The sequence below is a fragment of the Bos indicus genome, chromosome 17, assembly GCF_029378745.1.
Source record: "Bos indicus isolate NIAB-ARS_2022 breed Sahiwal x Tharparkar chromosome 17, NIAB-ARS_B.indTharparkar_mat_pri_1.0, whole genome shotgun sequence".
Classification (NCBI taxonomy): Eukaryota; Metazoa; Chordata; class Mammalia; order Artiodactyla; family Bovidae; genus Bos; species Bos indicus.
In genome coordinates, this window is record NC_091776.1 from 11,387,029 (window position 1) to 11,400,340 (window position 13,312).

The 13,312-nt window shown below is 39.3% G+C and overlaps 1 protein-coding gene across 4 annotated transcripts in view; it reads left to right on the forward strand.

Annotated features, from left to right (window-relative positions):
- TTC29 (tetratricopeptide repeat domain 29) overlaps positions 1-13,312 on the forward strand; it is a 273,994-nt gene that overhangs the window by 109,840 nt on the left and 150,842 nt on the right. For all 4 annotated transcript variants that reach the window (XM_070769026.1, XM_070769025.1, XM_070769024.1 and 1 more), the window contains one exon: positions 12,544-12,635. In XM_070769026.1, coding sequence (XP_070625127.1) covers positions 12,544-12,635 — 92 coding nt within the window. The remainder of the gene's footprint in view (positions 1-12,543; positions 12,636-13,312) is intronic.

Here is a 13,312-nt window from a genome sequence, read left to right on the forward strand (position 1 = left end):
TCTTCCTGACCCAGGGATGGAACCTACATCTCCTATGTCTCCTGCATTGACAGGCAAGTTCTTTACCACTAGCGCCACCCAGGAAGCCAATTAAAGTCGATTAATGGTAGTGACTGCCATTGGCAAGTGACAAGCACCAGGTCACAGGGACTGGGGTTCAGGAATGGAACTTCTGATGGGAGCATGCTGATGGTGGTAAGGAAGGTCTCCAGACTCATAACAAGTAGGCACCTGACCAGGTACCAAGACAGAAATTCAGGTAAGAAGGCAGGGATGCAGCTCCAAACGCTGGGACAGTTGCTGGGGACTTGGTTTCAAGGCACACAGAAAGAACCTGGTCACTTTTAATAAAGTTTGAAATCGAAGTATAATTTGTGGCAAACCAATCTGATACAAAGCTTCTGCCCTGGAAGACCGTGGGTAGGAATGGTTCCAGGGTCTGGGGTAGGTCGAAGTTGCTGACTAGGGAGACCCCAGCAGGGCAGATGGCAGAGCTCAAGAAGCCAAGTCACTAGAACATGATTGCGGAAATGATCTTTGGGGCTCTATAATTCTCTGTTTCTAGGTATTGATAAATAATTTGAAAATGCCCAATATAATGGTAATTTTCTAGTTTAGCCTATAAAGCCTAAAATGTTAGCAGCGATTTGTTTTGCCTTTTTATTTTCAGCTCATATGTTATTTCAGGGCTGATCAAAGGGATTGGTTGCAGAGTATAAAATAAATCACACTTCTAAATAAACCACTGAAGAGTGTTAAATTGATTTAAGTGATTTTCAGAATATTAATATTTAAAACAGCTCTGTCCCAAGCCTCTTTATGGCTACCTATAGCAGTAATAAGCACCATTTCATTCTACCATTCTTCATCTTATATTACATAGAAAACTGTGTAAAAAACATTATTTTTTAGCACTGGAGTAGAAATGTAAGATTTCAGCTGTTTATTTACGTTTAAATATCTTGAATTTTATTCGGTCAATAAAAGTATACTCGATTATTGCATTTCTTACACTCTCTGCCTAGGTTGAGGTGACTAGAGTGTCATGTTGGTCTTTTTACTGTTAAAGAAAACTTTGCCCTCCACTCGCAGTCCTTAGCACTAAATTTGATTTTAGGCAGCATGTATTTTAGGATTAGTCTCAGTCTTGAGAAACTGGGCAGCTGCACAATTATGCACTTTTGGCTTATCTGAAAATACTTTCCTAGGTTTTTTTTTAATATATAGGAAAAAATGGCATCTGCAGTGTTAAATGGAATATCAGTGAATATCCCTCAGTGGGAGGGTTTGGGCACCAAGGTGTCCCGTGCATCCACTTTGGTGGTCGAGTCATCCAGGCAGTACAGAGTGACAGCCAGCAATGTGAGCAAAGACACACCGGTGATGAAAGCAGCCAGTCAGCTGGGTCACAGCACACATATTCAAAGGCATTTCTGAACCACACACATTTGCACTTACCTGGGTCCCCAGCCTTGCCCTAGGCTCACTTAACCTTTCTTCTCTGCCTCCAATTGTCTTCTTCTCCTTCTTCTTCTTCTTTGTGTGTGTGTGTGTGTGTGTGTGTACGCTTCGGCAACCTCCCTTTTCTTTTCCAAGGCCCCTGTATCTTTTTGTGTGTCAGTGTGGCCCTCCTGCCACTCGGCTCGCCTGCCAAGAAATCCGAATTGTCCTCCCGGCCTCCGCTCAGCCTCACCGCCCGCCTGTCACTGCTCCGCGCTCTGCACCACGCTGGCTTGTTTTGTCAATAACCATTTATTTGTTGCTGGAATAGCAGCAGCCATTACATCTGACCTCCCTGTTTCATCAATTATGGATAGATTATTGGATGTGAACATCTGCAAAAGCTTGCTGTTGAACTCACCTCCTGGCTAGGATTAGATAAAGTACTAAACTGGTGTTTATCGTCAGGCCAAAACTCTACTGGGAAGGCAGGGAATTCCAAGAGTCACAGAGCCCCCATCCGAAGGACCAAACATCGTTTCATATTGCCACCGTTTCCCCTAAGATTCCAGCCATTTATTATTTACACTTATTACTCGTCGTTATAACCTAGTTGATAAAAGCTCTTGGCAGGCATCGCATTTCCCATCATTGTCACATCTGTCAGAATGGAAATGACTCATAAATTGTTTTCTCGTCTCTTCTCTCACGGTGAAAGGGAAATAGATGAAGCTTCCTCTGTGTGCAAGCCTTCAGAGGAAGACTTTCCTACCATGTTTTATTTTCAAGAAACGTGTTCACGCAGCCAGATAGGAAAGCATTACATTGTGGATCTAAATTAGGGTTTACTGAGTTTACCAGAGTAATGGCCTGTGGTGGAAAGGATATCAAATTGTACGGAGACAATATGCTCAAAATGTTTTCTCAAGGCTTTTATGGATTTCTGAGAAGGGGGAACCAGAATGAAATTTTATTGAATCCAGCCTTAAATGAGGAAAAAATCTAGTAAGAGGGATTATGAATAGATGATGGTTTTTCCTCCACGGGAAAGACAAATCTCCTAGTGGTAATTGGTTCATGCAGAAATACAGAAATTGTCGCAGGATCAGTGTTTATTAAAACCTTCCAGGTCATCACTTGCTAATATAGAACCCTCCGTGAGCCTTCCCTGTGGAACCAGAAACCGTTTTGTGCAAAATGGTCCAATGGAGGGAGGTTGGTAAGTGGCCGTTTCAGGGGAAGCTGAGGAGCTTGGTGTATCACTGAGCTAGTGGCTTTTCATTGCTCAGCTCTCTGACTTGTTGCTTTTAGAGTAGAAACTGTAGTTGTCTAGATTAAAAGAGAGGAAAAAAGTGATCTATAATCCTTCTACAGGGAGGAAGAATGACTCAAGATACCATGACGAATCTAACATAATTTCAGCCTCTAATCTTCCTCCTCGCTAAATTCCACTTGGGCTCATAATGGGGGAAGTTGTTTAGTTAGAAATTTGACCAGATGAAATAGGCACACATTTAGATAGGGGAATTCTTGTCATTTTAAAATGTCATATAGGGACTTCCCTGGCGTTCCAGTGGTCAGGACTCATAGCTTTCACTGCTGCAGCCCCAGGTTTAATCCCTGGTTGGGGAACTAAAATCCCACAAGCCACCTGGCACAGCAAAAAAAAAAAAAAAATGTCATTTGAATCTTCCTTTAGGAGTCTGACTTGTTTGCTGTTATGATACTTGAACTCTCCAGGATGGCTGTTAACTAAAAATGTTCACATGCTTTCTATTTACCATAGTTTTAAAGTGCTGTATTTTTTCCTTACTGAGTGAGTGATAAGGCAAAACAGTATATAATATAATTAATATATATTAAGCTCTGATATACATTATATGTAATATATTAATATTATATAATACTTAATATATGAGCTTATTTCCTTTGAGCCAAGTAAATATTTATATACAATATTATATTATGTAATACAACAGCTCATTATATCCACATTAATGCTCCTACAGGTACTGTATCACCAGGACCTTCCAAAGCTCTACCACATTCATTCAACAGTTGTGTGTGTGCTCAGTTGTGTCCAACTCTGTGTGACCCTATGGACTGTAGCCCACCAGACTCCTCTGTCCATGGGATTTCCCAGGCAAGAATATTGGAATGGATTACCATTTCCTCCTCCAAGGGATCTTCTGACCCAGGGATCAAACCTGCGTCTCTTCACTTCTACATTATCATAAGATTAGGAGCTAAGGGTACAACAGAGAGAAAAACAGATATCGTTCCTGATCTTGTGGCACCTGTGATCTAATTGGAGAGAGAAACATTATTAAGTAGATACATATGGTGCTTTACTCAGCGGTGAAACAGCATGGAGTAGAGTGTGTGTGTGTGTGTGTGTGTGTTTGTGTGTGTGTGTATGTGTATGTGTGTGTCTGCCCACCAGAAGAGTCGTGCATGAAATCAGAAAGAGCAGTACGGGCAGAGGGGCATGGAGATGGAGAGATCTGAGTTGATTCCTGACAGCAGGAGGTCTTTGGGGCTGGAGGGAGGTTTCCAGAGTCCTGCACATTCCAGTAAGACATACATGTTGCCATTTCTGCATGGTCAAAGTGACAGTACCTGTTTGGCCAAATTAAATTTGATGGGCTCTTCATTTGATTCTGTTTGCCACCACCCTCTTTAGTCTCCATAAATAGCAGACAACTGAAATGGCTGGTAATGTTATCATAAGTATAACATAATCATTCTTCACACTCCCTTTTCATCCTCCTATAAACATTGTTGTCCTAATGCTCCTGCAGGTACTGTATTACCAGTACCCTCCATAACTCAACCACAATCATTCAACAATTGTGTGTGTGTGCTCAGTCCTGTCCAACTCTGTGTGACCCCATGGACTGCAACAGGCCAGGCCTCCCTGTACCTCACCATCTCCCAGAGTTTGCCCAAGTTCATGTCCACTGAATCGGTGATGCTATCCAAACATCACATCCTCTGCCACTCTCTTCTTTTGCCTTCAGTCTTTGCCAGCATCAGGGTCTTTTCCAGTGAGTGGAACTGGAGACTTTGTTAGTTTAAAAAATATGCAAAAATTCCTTTCAAATCTTTTCTGACAGTGGAAACTCTAATCATTTTATGTAACCTGCATCAACTCTCGCTGTAGAAAGAATCCGCCTGTATCATTTTTCACTGATAAACATGGAAGGGGAGAAAGGCTTGAAGTTATTTACTTGCCACTTGAGTTCCACAGAACTCTTTTAACTCTCAGCACTTCTCAGCTTTTTCCTTTGGGTGCAAGAAAGAGGCTCATGCAGATGACCTCTGGTAAGTCATTGCTTGTAAAGATTCCCGTGGCCAGAAGGGAGAGCATAGCCCGTGAGTCCCTAGGGTCAGTGGACAGTTGGCTTCACAAACTGAAAGACTCTCGGGAACTGGAGGAGTCCTGGGAGAAGAGGGGCTCCATTTCCTCATTACCCTCTTAGCAGTAGTCGTCTGTCTGGCCCACTCTGTTGACGTGACTCGACCACACTCTTGGTGGCCTTTGAGCACCTTCTCACTTCTGCCGTCACCCTCTGTGTGCTGTTCCTGAATTTCCTCAGAGAACATGACTGAGCTAACTGATCACTCTATTCTTCCACTGAATAGAACTTTTCCTGTCTGGCCACCTCAGTGATGCCTTTGGTCAAGGGCCTTCTACAAAACACACAGCAAAACCTCCTGTGGATTTCCCAAACAGGAAATAAAGGGCAGGGAAATTTTCTTTTCAAGGAGCTATAAATATAACTCACACCATGATTGGGCTGTACAAGATAAATGTTTCCATGCTTTCTGATTTACTGCATAGAAAATAATCATTGAGAATTCGAATAAAAATTCTTTGTGAACATGTCTCTTGTTAATATAGTACACACATATATTGACTGATTTAGAAAATGACAGTTCTAAGTAATATGTTCCAATTTACTACTGAGGAAACTTTTGTTTGTAAGTGGAATTCTGTTTCATTGTTTTGGAGTTTGAGGGTCATCTATATATTGAATGTATGTATAGAGAGCTTTTAGTGAAAGAAAATTCTTGGAAATTTTTGAGATTTATTTCTACCCTTATAGCTTTTTGAAACAGAGAAGGCAATGGCACCCCGCTCCAGTACTCTTTCCTGGAAAATCCCATGGACAGAGGAGCCTGGTGGGCTACAGTCCATGGGGTTGCTGAGAGTCGGACACGACTGAGCGACTTCACTTTCACTTTTCACTTTCATGCATTGGAGAAGGAAATGGCAACCCACTCCAGTGTTCTTGCCTGGAGAATCCCAGGGACGGGGGCGCCTGGTGGGCTGCCGTCTATGGGGTCGCACAGAGTCGGACACGACTGAAGCGACTTAGCAGCAGCAGCAGCAGCAGCGTTTGAAAATGCAATGTAAACTCCTAATATGTGAGAGATTAACCAGCAATTCTAATTCAGTTTATGAATTTAAGTGAAATTCACAGTGAATTTTCATCCAATTTTTAAATATTTCAAGGTATAAAAATGTTTACTATCTTTGAACAGCACTGATCATTGTGTATGTAACAATCACTGTTTAATATGAACCAAAAGCTTTGTAGATTTAGCCTTTCTTGTTATCACTTACTCCATGGTAGGGATATTTTTTTAAAAGCAGTTCATTAAGAATATGCAATATTTTTCAAATAAGGGAGAAAGGTTGAAAATAAAATTTGAAGTGAATGAAATGACTTATCATTTAGTTTCTCTTGTTTTAAAAATATTAAACATAAGATAAATTCATCAGGGATTTTGAAGCCAAAGATAAATGATTGAAAATAATTAGGACATATCTTCAACTACTTAATATATCAACGTAGTCTAAAATCAAAATCATATTTTTGGAACGGAGAATTCTAGATCCTTTGGTCCTACCCCTTTATCTTTCAGACTTGGAAACTGAAGCTCAAGGTAACCAAGTGACCTGTCCAGGGTCACAGTCTGAGCTTGAGGCCTAAGAGAAGCAAGAACTCAGTCTTTTAACACTCGGTTCTTCCTGCACTGGGCCATCAGCCTTCCCTTTCTGTGTCAGGTGATGTAAACAGTCAGTTTGTAACAGTTTAAATGATGAGTAATGCATTTCAGGGAGAAAGAATACACAGTCCAAATGATCAATATAAATAGTAATGCTAGACTACTCCTAACTTAAGGGTATAGTTTCAGCAGAATGCAGAATATTTAACTACTTCATGTGTTATTGTTTGCAGAGCTGCACACTTGATTGTCCTCAGTGTTCATTCAATATAACATATTTGAAGCAAAAGATTACTGTATTTACTGCATGTCAGATACCACGCCTTTGCAGAAAGTGTATAAGAGCCTTTACGTGATGGGGAAACAGTTCTGTTTACCCTCATTTTTATCGCCTTCTCCCATCGCCTATTGCTGTCACTAGTAAAATGCTCTCAGTGCCGTTGCTGCCCAGTCTGGTCCTCAGCCTGTTACTGCAGCGCTTGTCAGAAATCATTAGCCACTGATTTCTTTGACTAATGTTGCAGTTGATTGTCTGAATCATGTTCAGACGCTGTAAATGAGGCAGAAACATCCTTTCTGCTCACCAACTGTGAAATGGCTAAAGGGGGTTAGATTGCCAGAAATCAGAATAAATGTATTTCCGATAAGATTTGACAATGATTTCAAGCTCAAGATGGCAAACTTGATTTTTTTATTTCTGTATTTCTTATTGCACAAGAATAAATCTGTATCATTTCCTTTTTCTCTTCAAAGTAATGCACAGTGTAGAGCTCAGTGCTGCACCTTGGTTATAAAGTGGCACAATTCGGGTTTTGTGTAGGGCTGTATAACAAAACGTTCGCTCTGCTGCCTTTTTATGGTGGGCAAGGAAGAAAAAGATTTTAAAAAATGCACCCCAGGCAATGGGCTCATAACTTCTTATTTACAGACAAGTCTGATGGATCCCTGTTGTGGTTTTATAAATGTATTTTGGTGCAGTTGGGTTTATTTAAACTCTTCCAGAACTCTTAGACTTGTAGACAAAATTTGAAATAAAATGTTAAAATGTTGAGCAAAACTGTTGGGGTTTCATCCTCACTTTTTTGGGAGTGTCCTGGATGCCTCTGTGAGTTTGGAGGCTTTAAGGAGGAAAACATAGCTCTTTCAGGTATGGGAAGAACCATCACATGAAAGAGGAATGGACTTATCTTGTCCCACAAAACACAACCTTGGCTAGCAGGCAGAGTATAGATTTTGATTCAACTTAACTAAAAAACTTTTTTCATGTAACTCTCCAATGATTCAGTGCCTAGTCTCACAGGAGTATAGTCTCCCATCAGGAAAATTGTTCTAGCAAAGACTAGATGAGAATTTCTCAATGGCAGTGCTATTTACATTTGGAACTGGTCACTTCTTTGTCATGGGAGAAGCGGGTATATAGGCTGTTGGGCTGCATCCCTGGCTTCTCCCAATTATGACAGCCTAAAACATGTCCAGACATTGCCAAATATCCCCTATGAGGCAAACAACCCCCGTTTGAGAACCACTCAGTTAGATAAGACTTGGGAAAACTAAGCAGGTGCTTCATTCAAATCCTTAGGAGTAGAACCTTATAACATCTTTTCAAGGTAGACTTTATTCATTTCAATGTTATACCCAAGGAAATAAAACTCACAGATACTAAGTCACTTGACACATGTCACTTAGCTCAGTAGTAAGCCTGTCTGACTCGAGTCTAAGGTATTTAAAGAAAATTTGAGCACCCAGAGGGAGATTTGATTAATTTCCCATAAGGCCCTTCCAAAGCCTGGTCAATGCCCTCAGAATAAAAGTCCCAACTGGTTTCAAGTATTGCATTAACTAAGGAAGAGAGTAGTGGGAGGAAGGTAGTAAGTGGACAAAGAAATGTGTATAGAAAAATTACCAAAAATCTGAAATAAAAGAAGCGGAGATTACTGAAAATTTTGAAAAGCTACAAAATTACCATCTCAAATGGGCTAGATGCTGTAACTTATTTTAGATGTCATTTTCCATGGGTTATTTTCCTACAGAAACAATGGCAGTTTGGGTCACCAGCCAGAGTGCAGAAACCCATTTTAAACTTCATGCCACGGATCTTTATTAGTTTGAGTTGTGCATGCTCTGTGCCATGCCAGAAGGAGACAGAAAAGTATTTCCCCTCCTTTCCCTAAGCATTAAACCTTGAAACTTTGGAATGATGGGAAACCAGGCAGCCAACTGCACCATCTTTGATGTGGCATTTTCACCAAACACATGGAGCTGCCTAGAAAGTAGAAAAGACAAAAACTATGAATTTCCCTTCCCCTAGACTTAGCGACTAAATGACCACCATCACAATGAGTTTTGAATGCATCAAAATACTTTGCACCTGATATTCTTTTTTCTCTTCTCTTATCTCTTATCTTTGATTTGTGATGACAGAATTTAACCTTCCAGACACTAGATTTGTTTCCAACAAATTGCATGCCACAGGGATATTCAATCAAATACAGTGGATCTTTCAGATTTCCACACTGTATTTTCTCACTTAAAGTATTCTTTGTAAAGAAGATTCCACTATTTGTCTAGTGATTTAAGTTGATCGATATTCATTAATTTGCAAATTGTACCTTAATTAAAAAGCAGGTAACATAACTTACTGTAAGGTCAATATAACACATCTTTATTTTCTACACAATTTGAGTTTTTTTGAGGTATTTAATATTCATTTTTTGAATTGAAGAATAATTGATTTACAATATGTTGTTAGTTTCAGATATACAGCAAAGTGAATCAGTTTTTTTTTTCAGATTATTTTCCATTATAAATTATTACAAGATATTGAACAGTGTCCCCAAAGTAAACCTTTGTTGCTTATCTATTTTATGCACAGTAGTGTATATCTGTTAATCCTGTACTCCTAATTTATCTCTCCCTTTCCTCTTTGATAATTAACAGTTTGTTTTCTATGTCTGTGAGTCTGTTTCTATTTTGTACATAGATACTTTTGTATTATTTTTTGGATTCCACATATAGATGATATCCTATACTATTTATCTTTGTCTGACTTACTTCACTCAGTATGCTAATCTCTAGGGCCATCCATTTGCTGCAAATGGCGTTATTTCATTCTTCGTGGCTCAGTAGTATTCCACTGTGTACATATACAACATCTTGTTTATCCACTCATCTGTCGATGGACGTTTAGGTGGCTTCCACGTCTTGTAAACAGTGCTTCAGTGCACATTGGTGTGCGTGTATCTTTTTTTTTTTTTTTGAAGGAGATAAGCATATTCCTTTAATCCTCAAATGGGAAAGGCCTTTAAATAAGGGCCTTTATCTTTTTTTTTTTTAAATACAAATTTATTTATTTTAATTGGAGGTTAATTACTTTACAATATTGTATGGCACATATCTTTTTAAATTAGAGATTTTGTCTTTTCTGGATATATGCCCAGGAGTGGGATTGCTGGATCATATGGTAGCTCTACTTTTAGTTTTTTAGGGAACCTCCCTACTATTTTCCTTAGTGGCTGCACCAATTTGCATTCCCACCAACAGTTATTTTCTACACAATTTATAATGTTATGTTATTTTTCCACATACCATATATATGTATATTATATATGTGTGTGTGTGTATATATATATATATAATGTATTCCCCTTTGGGCCAGTAATGAACTATATTTTTCACACTGCCTGTATACTTCCTATTTTTAGGTAAAGTGTTTAACCTGAGTGATGAACTCTCTCAAGTCACAAATGGAATGTGTTGTCTTTACTCTGAGGAGGGGTTCTCCAGGAGCTCTTCCCTGATGGCTGGTTAGCAGAGTCCCAGAAAATTCTCATCCCAAGTTCAAATAGCTCTCTGTATTATCTCACACCTCTCAGGGAGGTTTTCATTTCTGCTTCTGAGGAAAGCTTCTCAGGGAGATTTCTTAGGCCAGATGTGTTGGGTGTAGTAGAAGTGCATCTTGCATCCCAGTCTTCTTCCTCTAAGGTGAGTGTTCATTCCAGCCAACCCCATCATGTTCCATGAGGAAGCTTCTGTAAAACCAAGTCCAAGGTCAAAACTAGAAGCCCAGACTGAGCTGGTATTTGCCCCGGCTGCTCCCTGGGAGTGCTGCATACTTGTGTGGGAGAAGAGCCATCAATACTGAAGTGTTTACCTATCTGTCTTGGGCACCTATCCTCCTAACCATGGTCAAAGGAGGCACAGTCCTAGGATAATGCTGGGCACTTCCAGATGTTACATTACTGCTTCCGGGTTCACAGTGAGCAGGGGCATGGGAGCATGGTGCAGGATAAGCAGTTGAAGCTCTGGAGAAACTTGTCTTCAGTCATTACTAATTCAGACAGCTGCGTCAGTGCAAACCTCTGTACCACTAGACTGTAAATGCCTTGAAGGTCTGTAGGCATGCTTTCTTCTCTGTAAGATTTTCCAGGGTCTAATATTGGGCTTTCCCAGTGGCTCAGCGGTAAAGAATCCACCTGTAGCACAAGAGCTGCAGGAGATCCAGGATCGATCTCTGGGTCAGGAAGATTCCCTTGGAGGAGGGCATGGCAACCATACTCCGGTATTCTTGCCTGGAGAATTCCATGGACAGAGGAGCCTGGCAGGCTATATATAATAGTCCATGGGGTCGCAAAGAGTCAGACATGACTGAAGCAACTTGGCATGCAAGCATGCAGGGTCTATCACAGCACTGGCATCCAATAACAATATTTACTGAATAAATTGTTTTTTACATAAAAATATAGTAATATTTGATCTTTAAATTTCTAGAATGTCATATAAAACATGTATAGGCCAAAAGAGACACTAGACAGTCTCTTCCTAAATATTTTGATGTTTGGATTTAATAAAGTCTCTTATAAATTCACAAAATTCAAAGATTCTGTCCTTTGACTCAGAAAGCTGTATGTCATGTCATATCAGACAGTCATTTGTGCAGGACAGAGTGAACAGAAAATTCTCAGGTTCATACAAGACTTACTAAGAGGCTTAAAAATAAAAATCGAATTGTTGAACTTCACAGGTTTAACAGGAATTACAACACCGGGTCAAGATGTATCAGTAAGTTTTAATATCAGTATTATGTCAAACAGTCACTAGTAAACCACACACAGACACACACAAATTAGGAGGTATCACCATGGCCTCACTAAAATTATCTCCTAAATATTAACTTTAAGAAAATAAAGATGGATAGCAACACTGTCTCTAACATGCAAACTTTCTAAGATGCCTAATTCAGGTTGAAGACACATCCTGAATGTCCATCTTCCCTCATGCTGACTCTCTCTCAACGCTGTCAAATGACTTTCACTAATTCTTTCTTAGAAAATGTGCAAAAAGGATTTCCATAGAGGTCTTTAGAGATTTCCTGTGTCTTCATGTGTGTAATAGGTTGGGTCAAGTAACAATGAAGGAGGAAGAAGGAATTTTATTTTCCTCCTTCTAGCCCTTGAAAAGGAAATAGAATAAAAAGGAAAATCATACCATGAGATGTCAGTGTTAAATTAAGATCATATGTTTGGCTGTGGCAGCCATAATCTTTTGATTATTGAAGAGATTGTTGGTAATGAAGTACATTTGTAAGAAATAGTTTTAGTGTATTCTGAACACGTGTACAAACTGTGAGATATGCCTCTAATAAAACGATAGATTTAGAAATTGCCTGGCACCTAAATTCATGCTTTTCAACAGCTATTTATAGGAAGAGAAGTGATATTTAACCTACCCTAGTAGACTATTGTAATCTGCCTTATATTACCTAAGATAATAGTCCTATATTTTCAAATAATGTTGTAACCCATTCAGTTTTTATTCACACCTAAGTTATATCAATTGGAAGATTTTGGATTGTGCAGGAAAAGAATTATTTTTACAAAAGTAAGACTTCACTGTCAAGGCTCAAAGAGATCACTGTGAAACGAGCAATACAATAGATAAAAATAAACCAAACCAACATGAATTTTTAATAAAAAAATTTTATGGTGACCTGAAAAACAACTATTAATTTGGATCTTTTCTGTTTTGAAACGAAACATCAGTGAATCTGGTCATGTTATATGTTTAATATGTATTGCTCTTTCCCCATAGGTCCTCAACACTTACGGCAAAATCTCTGCAGACCTGGATGATGATCTCAGCCTGGGGAGAGCCTATGAAGCCACGGCCAAGGTCCTGCAGAGGTGAGTTTGCACATCCTTGTCTTGCTGTCACTGTGAATTCACTCAACTGTGAAAGACTTAGATTGTTTGAGGTCTGTCACTTTCCATTACTGCCTGCTTAAATTTTAAGCAGTGCCCTTCTTAAGTGACCCTTTCATCATAAGTTATTTTAAGCCAAGGTGGTATTTTTAAACTTGCACCTAAACTCTTCTTTGTCTGTTCCTCCTCCATATTATTTTATGTTTTAAATTTCTGGAAGTTTGGTGATGACCTTGAATGAGAGGAGAAAATCAGGTCACCTCTCACAGGTTAAAAAAGCAGAGAGCACATAGGCAGTACGCTTCAGTGACTGTGGTTCACCGTAACCTTTCCAGATCTCTTCTTTGAGGAAAGCTTCCATTTTATGCTTCTACCATTAAGACATCCATCTCTCCTTTGAGCACATCTGGATAAACGATCAGGTGCAAAAACAATATTCCCAGTGTTTCATTTAAAACAGAAAAATTGAACAAAAATATACATAAACAACTTGTGATACAATTTTTTCCATGGAAAATATATGATATGGCATTCACTCATCATATTGTGATCATTGTGTACTCCATTTAATCACTGCATTATATTTAGCCAAGATAGAGTAAGAATAAGAAAAGTTATCAAAGTTATGGCCTTGGTTTTTGGTATGTTACCTTATATCC